The 9216-nt window shown below is 47.8% G+C and overlaps 1 protein-coding gene across 1 annotated transcript in view; it reads right to left on the reverse strand.

Moving 5' to 3' along the window:
- The window catches only part of LOC144133872 (neprilysin-1-like), a 37980-nt gene extending 29137 nt beyond the window's left edge, over window positions 1-8843 (reverse strand). Inside the window, exon 1 of the mRNA XM_077666940.1 lies at window positions 8766-8843. Coding sequence (XP_077523066.1) covers window positions 8766-8802 — 37 coding nt within the window. The 5' untranslated portion in view covers window positions 8803-8843. The remainder of the gene's footprint in view (window positions 1-8765) is intronic.
- Between the last annotated feature and the right edge of the window lie 373 nt (window positions 8844-9216).

Here is a 9216-nt window from a genome sequence, read left to right on the forward strand (position 1 = left end):
AGATACCTGTAAGATTCAACTTGCGATAGTACGGTCGAGTTTAGATAATATGAGAAGAGCAAGTTAGATCGTTTCCGGGACACGTGCACAAACTTACATTTAGCCACATTCAACTTCATGAGCCAGGTAGAGCACCAGTTTTGTCCTCCCAACTTTGTCCTCAAAATATTGGAAAAATAATACCTGAAAACGAAGGGCCGCAATAATGTTCCACGCAGAACTAGATTAACCTGCTTTGAAAAAAACGACATGTGTCTCCTGCCACTGAGCAATATAGATTACAGAAGTATCGGTACGACCATTTCTACGAGAGTGATTCCGAGTCCACTTGGCTAACTTGACCGCGGAGGTACGCTGCCTGGCGCTCACTCGCCGGCACTGGCCCGGCCCGGGCCATTACTGTCACAGCACCACAGCTGGCACGTACTCTGTAGATATTCTTCCGGAAACACGGCAATTATCTTCTCATACGGCCTGTTTATTTCCTCCGTTACCTTTACAGCCGCCGCGGTGGCTCAGTGGTTATGGCGCTCGTCTCCTGACCTGAAAGACGCGGGTGCGATCGCGGTGGCTGCATTTCGATGGAGGCGAAATTCTAGAGGCCCGTGTACTGTACGCTGTCAGTGCACGTTAAGGAAGCCCAGGTGGTCGAAATTTCCCAAACCCTTCACTACGGCGTCACTCATAGCCTGAGTCGCTTTGGGACGTTAAACCCCCATAAACAAACCAATCTTTACTTTTAGTACTCTACCTTTTAATTCGCTTTTCCTTTTTCACTTAATGCTTGTGGGGATCATAATGCTGATGATGAACTTTATGGCGCGAGGGCATCTTTGGCCAATAAGTGCCATGGCACAAGGTCGCATTCTTCTAACAAGGTGGTGCGAAAGACCCATCCTTGAAGCATTTCACCCCAGAAAAGCCGATCACCATCAAGGCAGGGAAAAGCTTCTAACCTTTGGAAACCGGGCGGGCACCTGGCAGCACTAGAGATGAAACCCCGCCACTGCCACTTACACTCGCTGTCTGCTTGTAAGGGGATTTTATGTTAGTGACAGAAAAATTTCTTTGCCTTCATTCCTCGTCTTTCTCATAAAGTGCATTAGCGCTTATAATGGCAATTCCCAGCATTTAGCCTTTATTTGTTTATTTGGTTGTCTGCTTGTTTGTATTGTTTGCATCAAACACAGTATCCTGAAGGCAGATCAGATATATTTGTTTCGAATATTTCAACATATTCACAAAAAACAGCTACAATATTCTATTCCTGACAATTATACAATTACGTAGCACTTCAGAACGCAAAGAAAACAGGTACTTAAAATCCGGAATGATCACAGTAAACGAGACACTAGTGAGGAAAAAAGAAGCGACGACCAAGAAAGGTGTGGTCAAGATGACAGAGACGTTTCAACTTCCACACGGAATCCTCGTTCACTGAAGGAAATATTTCGCACACGAAGCTTAAGTACGTTGCACTAATCGTCGCAGGCATCTACCACACAAGGGAGGTAGATTGCCGATGTTACGGTTGAGCGTGTGATCGGTGGTCTGGATAATCAAGGAATCCAGATATTGGCTTGACATTCATTTTTTGTCACGGCCGATAACTGCCGCTTCCTCCCAAGTGATATCGTGCTTCGCGTTTTCAACGTGTTCAGCAAGTGCGTTAGAAGCTTCCTTCTTGTTTCTGGCATCATTCTTGTGCTCTTTCAGCCGTCTTTCAAGGTTTCCGCTTTCCTCTATGTAGGAGTGATCGCAGTCTGAGCAGAGGATTTTATAAATTACGCCGGGAAATTTTTCTCTTTTCAGCTTGTCTTTTACGGCCACCACCTCGTGACGGAGCTTGTACACAGGAACTTGAGATATACGCACATCGCTGGTGTTTAAAACGCGGGTCAATGACTCCCTCACGCCTGGCGCATAAGTATTGCAGTTCAGGCACGGGAGGGTAAGCCAACGGGCTGAGGTGGTCTCGCTGTCGGTCGTATTACAGCGTCCACGAAGTGCTTCGGGTAGCCACATTTGTGGAGCTCGCGGCGCACTTGGTGTAGGTCAGAGGCTTCGTCTTCGGGTTCCGAGCATATTTCTTTCCGCGCGTCGGATGAGGGTAGAAACGACGCAGCGCTTATTGTGGCACGTAGGATGGACCGAATTACAATGAAGGTACCGGCCTTTGTGCCTCTGCTTTCTGCACACCTTGAATGATGGCGGTCATCATGTCGCTCCACCATGACGCCCAGAAAAGGAAGACGGCCAGAAATTTCTTCCTCGATGGTGAACTGAATGGAATCTTCCAAGCTGTTCAAATGGTTCGTGAAAGCAGCCAAGGCAAGCCAAGCCTTCAGTGAAAAAGGCTTTCGTGTGGAAGTCGAAACGTCTTGACTACAGCACCTTGACTACACCTTTTTTGGTCGGCGCTTTTGTATGTTCGCACGTGTATTAGCCCGACCAGACGAGATTTTGTCAAACCTTAGATTTCAACGAGACACTAGGCTACCAATTTTTGAGAGCCATAAATAATTTACGTCTCCCTATTCACTTCAGTTCTTCCACAAGGGGTGCAATGAAAACATTTAGCAATGCTCCAAAAGGAGTAACATTTAATTTCTATAACATTTCACTTGCGATTTCCTTACAATTTCTGTGCGTGTTCTAGGAATCTTGCTGCTTTGTTTGTTGATTGTGTATTCTGGTTACATCTTCACTGTGTTGTATGCTCTGTGGACTATATGTAGAGAAGTGAATATGTAGAGAAGTGACGCACATTAAGGTGCGTCATTGTGTTTTAAAGTACATATACGTCCTATCATTCCTTAACATGTATTTTGATTAATCTGATATGTAAAAATGTGATTCTTTTATTCATTTTTTGATAACGCCCTGCGGACTCTGCATGGGTGCAGAGGCCTTCGTCAGGCAAGCCAACCTATTGCCTCCGCTACCTCCATCCATGGAAAGTAACTAAAGACTTAGACTGACTTGAATTCTCGGAAGCCTTGTTTGTGGCAGGCTAGTCGACCTGTACTTTCCTCTCTCCTCCGGTCTGCAGTGCTCCGTCACTGATTGGCCGAGTAACATGCTTTAGAAATGTCCGCCATGGTGCAGGCTCCCGTCAAATGCTAGGTACGGTCCTAATATTGTAAGGTCGGAGTTTATTTGGAGAAACATCGGAACGAAAGCAGGGCCAACAGCAGTCCGAGATCAGCCAGCCCGACCAAGAGCGTGCTCTAGACGATGACCCTGCGGCTATCGCGATCGTCAGCGGCGCCTCGAAAGGTGTGGGCTGAGGGGCTTGCGGAAGAGCCTCACCGAACTGTTCTTGAATAAACTGGCGCTGATTCGGAGGCATGTTTGGCGATGCCTTTTGTTGTCATCAAATAAGTTAGAGCTGTCGAGAAACTTCTTCACAGATGAAGCTCTTGATGTGCGGTAAGAGCGATGATTGGTAGCCTGTATCTGTCAGACCAGCAAACGACTCGACGTGCGTGGTGTGTTCGCGAGTCAGAGCCCCCTGCTTGCATAGTTCCTCGAACCTCCGACATAGAGTGACGAAATCTTTGACGCTGCACAGGTCTCGCACTAACAACATCTGAAATGCGTCGTCATTTACGCCTTTTAGAATGTCCTTGATCGTGTCGGCTTCTGACATCTGTGCGTTCACTCCCTTGCACAGGTCGACGACATCCTCGATGTAACTTGTAAAGTACGCGCCGACCTGGTGAGGCCGCGCACGCAAGCGCTGTTCGGCGCGTAGTCTTCTGGCCGCCGAATGGCCGAAGACTTCCGGGAAGCTTGTTTTGAAAACGGACTATCATTTAATGCCCGCCTCGTGCTTCGGGTACTACACATTCGCTACGCCCATCAGGTTGAAAATCAGTTCAGTGTGCTTTCAGCGTCTCATTTGTTGTATGCGCTCTCCCGCTCATAGGATGTGTGCCAATCCTGAGCATCATGGCCACCGGTGCCGCTGAAGATGGCGGGGTCTCGCTGGCGGAGAGAACCTGTACAAACGACTGCCGAGCCCACTTGTATGGCTTGGTGGTTGGCGTCCGCAGGCATCGCGGGAGGGGATAGCGTGCGGCTATCCCCTGTTACGTGTTACCCCGGCAACTCCGCCAACTGAAAGGTGAGGTTTACTTGTAGAAGCTTCGGAACGGGAGCAGGGCCAACAGCAGTCCGAGACCAGCCAGCCCTGCCGGGAGCGTGCACTAGGCCATGGCCCTGCGGCTCGCATGCATGTCCGCCTTCTTCTTTACAATACGTTTTCTGCATGCAAGATTAGGGCCACCAGCGAACATTCTCAGACAGGTTTCTGTTGTTTATGGTAATTCCATGAATTGGCATTATGGGGCGAACGTGAATCTTGAATATTCGCAGAGCAGAACGGATGTTCTTGACAGAAAAGGCGCGGGAGGCTGTCTGTTGTCGCTTATGATCTTCACAAAATAGACAATTACATTCTTAAGATTAGGCGTGTGGCGAAAAAGGAATTGTATGAAGTTACTCCCAGACTGTCGAAGACCATGAACCACGAAGCCTTCGGTGAAGAATTAGGGTTAAACAAGTTCGGTGCAAGGCGGCTGCCAAAGATGCTGGCCGGAGAAAACAAAAGAAATTTGACACGCTGTGCGCACAGGAAAGATATCAATTTCTTGACTCAGTAATGAACTGTAATGAATCTTTGTCTTGGGATAGTTGATGCATATCTTAAAAGGTGAAAACTGCGCAAAAACACGGACAAGAAGAAGATGACACTGACACGCCCTGACCGACAACTGATCCATCAGTTGTGGCTTCATCTATCCTGTGTGGCTACTTTGCAGACCCTAGCTGCTCTTCTAATTTTCAAGGTACGGTTTCTGGTTTATGGGGGTTAAACGTCGCAAAGTGACTCAGGCTATGGGGACGCCGTAGCGAACGGCTCCGGAAATTTCGACCACCTGGGGTTCTTTAACGTGCTTTGACATCGCACAGTACACGGGCCTCTAGTATTTCTCCTCCATCGAAATTCGACCACCGCTGTCGGAATCGAACCCGCGTCTTTCAGGCCAGCAGCCGAGCGCCATAACCACTCAGCCATCGCGGCGGGTTCTCTCTAATGATACAGTTATAATTTCTTTTGAATTGACGTCAGCATGACGGCAGCATCGGACGAATGCAGTCAGTAGCCAATCACACAAGTCACAAGGCAGCGGATTTTCACGTCGACGATGAGCTTCGGTACTAGCCGCACGCTGCGTTTAACAAATTGGCTGCGAATAGAAGCGGCCATTTCAAATAGATTATGGAAATTGATCACGACGGTATTCAGTGTCGCATTGTGAGCAATGCTCCCAATAGAAAAATGGCAGGTGCCCTTCGCCTGCCCGGTCGGGGTCGGTGCTTCTGTGCATCGTGTGTCTTCTGAGTCACAGTCGGAACGGGGTTCTTTGTCTAGCCCCTGCAGCAGTGACGCTCTACGGGCGGGAGGGCCTGATATGGCACGATTTTGACGCGACAGCGTTAGAGCGGGCGGACGGAGAAAAAAGACGTGTGCGTTGTCCCCCTAATTCAGAATTGTTCGAGAGCATTGTGAAGTCAGACTTTAAGCTGTGGAATGGAAATGATTAAAAACCGAGTTAAATTTTGGCTACGAGGTCATAGCATGATGCAAATATGAATATGACATACGGGATGGAAAGTAAGTCCATTTCGTAGAAAAAGAAATTGTAGTAATTTGTTGGAAATCGAAGACGAGCGCCTATCCTCGTGTGTCCTACGTTTCGTCCCTGTCAACAGTCGTGCTGTTCCATTTTGAAATGGCATAACAACTCGCCCAAGCATCAGTTCTAACCCAGGAACCTTGAGTTGCGACTCAGACACGCTATCTCTAGACCACTGAGACACCTTCGTTATACTTGGCAAAAGAGAGAACTTGCGTGTCTTTTGCGGTATCACGTGATCAAGTATGCCTACTGATGTGTGCTGATTACTGCGTGTAACTGAAAGTACTATATATGAAAGATAGCAAATAACTATTGACGCTGTCTAGTCATACCATTAAGGCGGAGCTTAAGCGTCCCTCTATTTTTCGTCCTTTCCCGACATTACTGGAGGCAACGCGAAAAAAAAAATCCATGGGCCGCCTACGCCCTCCAGACGGGAACCTCTTCCGAACTGTGTCACGCCAATTAACATTTACGTCGGTCGTGCAGCCCGCGATCGCACATCGCTCAACCGGCCACGCGTATTGTCTTCCCATCCCTTGCGTGGCTCCGCTACTCCGCAGGCCCTCTATGAAGTGCATTTGCATGGCTGGGTGTTGTCCTGAGGCATTAGGACTAGAACAGAGTTTGTAATAAAGATTGCTGTGTAATAAATACTTGTACACCGTGCTTGCGAAGTTGAAAAGCAGCGGGAAAGCCGCCGCAGGAAGAGTTTCCGCTTAATTGTTCGCGTTTAACAACAGCTTAGCCCACATAAGTTTTTTTTCTTTAAAAACGGTATAAACCGGTTTCAGCCGGAGGAGAACTTGATTCGAACCGGAGAGATGTCAACCAGGAGCAGAAGCAATTCTGTCGAAATGTTCAGTTCTTAGTATTTTTTCCCACACTTTGGCTCGCGATATGATCAGCGGAAATAATAATACGATTGCCTCAACGCGGACGGCGTCTGCAGTTGCGGCGACGATTACTGCACGCTGGCCCAACCGCCGTGTCCACTTCCTAATCGCGTTTCGCAGCTTCAGCCTCCTGCACTGCAGTGTCATTACCGTCGGGCTGTCTTCAGCCTTCGTGTTTCGATGAGTGTCCACTAAGCAGTCACGAAAGGAAGAAGTTTTACGGAAAGAGGAGATGAATGAAGCAGTTCTAAATACCTGCACCCGAGTATTCCGAGCATGCAGGTAAATAAAGACAGCTACCAAGAAACCACTGTCCTCAGAGCCGAAACTATTTACCGAAAAAGACTCTCACTCATATCTTGGCACATCCAAACGTCTCTAAACAATGTCTACTGCACGCGGGGCAACCTCCCCCCTGCGTATGCGCAGAGATTTCGCTCCGCAGTTCACAAACGAAAGAAATGCGCCAGCACCCGTACGCACACAGCCCGGTAACGTGATTGACAGCAGCATACGCCAAGTCGACGCCGACCCCGTTCACTTACTTCCCATCGCTTTCGAACCAGTCACAAGGCCGCAGCCCTTCTTTCATCCCAACTATGTACTAAAAGCATCAAGCCACCGATATCCTGTCAGACTTGATGAATGATGCGAGCTGGCTCCGAAAGGTGAAAATTTCTAAATTACAAAGTTTTAGTTGGAGATTTCTCAAAGTTTTCTATAAGTTATCAAGCCCAACCAGACATGTAATTCTGTCTAAATATTTACTTTTCAGTATTTCTGCTGTTAGGCTGATACTGATACGTTTCACATTACATTAGCAAATACTGAAAGCATTTCAAGAATGCTGTCTGTCTCGATTCTTCCACTTATAGCGGGTGATAAAAAAGCAACCCGTACCGTCAGTGACAGGGAGTAGAAACAAAATTTCTAGGTGATGATGAGCTCTATGGAACGCTTTGCGAGTCTCACAAATGTCACAACTGAAGTGCGCCAATGCAGCACCAGTGAGCATGCTATTCCTGATCGGTCACAGGAATAGAAGGTTTGACAGCAGCGTCGTGAAAGCGTGAATATTTTCAGGAGACAATGTCGACCTTCGTATACAGGCGTTCCGGGTAGCTAAAAACGAAGCGTTCTGAGAGTTTTCCTCAAGACGTCAGTTTAAGACCACCACCGTACGAGAGACTTTCTTACCCTTAAGCGGTACTAGCGTCAGCTTCATGGAATGTGGTGACGGAAAACTGCATATTTGATTCGATGCCTCATGACGAAGATCCCCAGGCGGACTTGGAGCCGTAAAGTGAAGGGAGGCCGGAGACTGCCGCTCTGGAATGAGTGCCACCTTAGGTCACGCGATACAAGTGGGATGTGGGGAGGATATGAGTTGTGGTGCAGCTCTCTCCGCATCTTTTTCGCCCCAGGGGCGGGCCAGCGCTCTGCTGTTCTCCGCAGGAAACAAACGCACGCTGCGGAAGATTTTCGAGCCATGTTCAGACCGCAGCTGCGCTCAGTCTGTGCGGAACCGCGCCCAGTTGAAAGGAGAGTGAGCGTATAAAAATTCTAACCTTCCCAAAAAAGTGGCGGTGGACTCTTAAGATTCCTATATGTTGTGCATGCGAAAGCTTCCTTTGACCTAAAGGCATTTGTCGTTGCCCTTGTCACTAATAACAGGCATCAATATTTAGTAACGTTCTTTATAATTGCAAAACTACCATTATCACTAACTGTTACTATCTCACTATTATTAATTACTATACTCTCGTTTTTCTTTGCTCCGTTACCTGTGATCATCCGCTACTATCTTACGCTCTACTGCTGACGTCATGCGTGGCCATGGTGGCTTCATTGGAGTTGTGGACAGTTTCTCCTGTACAACAACGCCTGATTTCGTTGCCAATGAGCAATATAACTGTTTCGCATTAAAACCGATGCCATCGCCGCTTGTAAGTTCCGCAACGTTGGCAGCATTCGCCTCCCCAGCTGCTCTTGTAGAGCACATTCAATAAGCTATAGCAGTTTCGATCACCTTGGGACCGTTTGGCCGGTCTCTATCAGCATCCGGAAAGCGCCCAAAACAATAGGGTTTGCCGTGATGACGGCACAGTTGGGCGAACGGAAGCGAAGGATTCGACCCATAGCGTAGGATGCGTTTGCTTACCTGCGTGAAGGGCTCTCAAGCGGTCTTCTGGTTTCATTCTCGGCACCTTGCGACAGCTGTAGTTGTTGTTGTCAGAAGGCGCAGCTTCTTCCTTCTTCTTCCTCTTCTTCTACCTCTTAAAACATAGCACATACCCACATGGGGGCCAAGGCGTAGTGGCATAAACAAAAAAATTTCCATAGGAGATTACGACAATATTTTAGCACCGAGCGTGAAAATGTATCAATAAAAAATGAGAGAAGAATATTTCCTCTTGCATCGGCGTCATCTGCTTCGTGTTGCGCTCGTGATCACTAGTTTCGAGAAGAAGACAAAGGCCACACAACGATTAATGAAAACAACGATAAATGCATCGCCATCCTAGCTTTTGCATCGTGAATGCCTTTATCGCCTTCTAATTGATTATTTTGTCTTATGTTCGGCTAATACTTCTAGTTCTTCCTTTTACCCC

This window comes from Amblyomma americanum, chromosome 5, assembly GCF_052857255.1.
Source record: "Amblyomma americanum isolate KBUSLIRL-KWMA chromosome 5, ASM5285725v1, whole genome shotgun sequence".
NCBI lineage: Eukaryota > Metazoa > Arthropoda > Arachnida > Ixodida > Ixodidae > Amblyomma > Amblyomma americanum.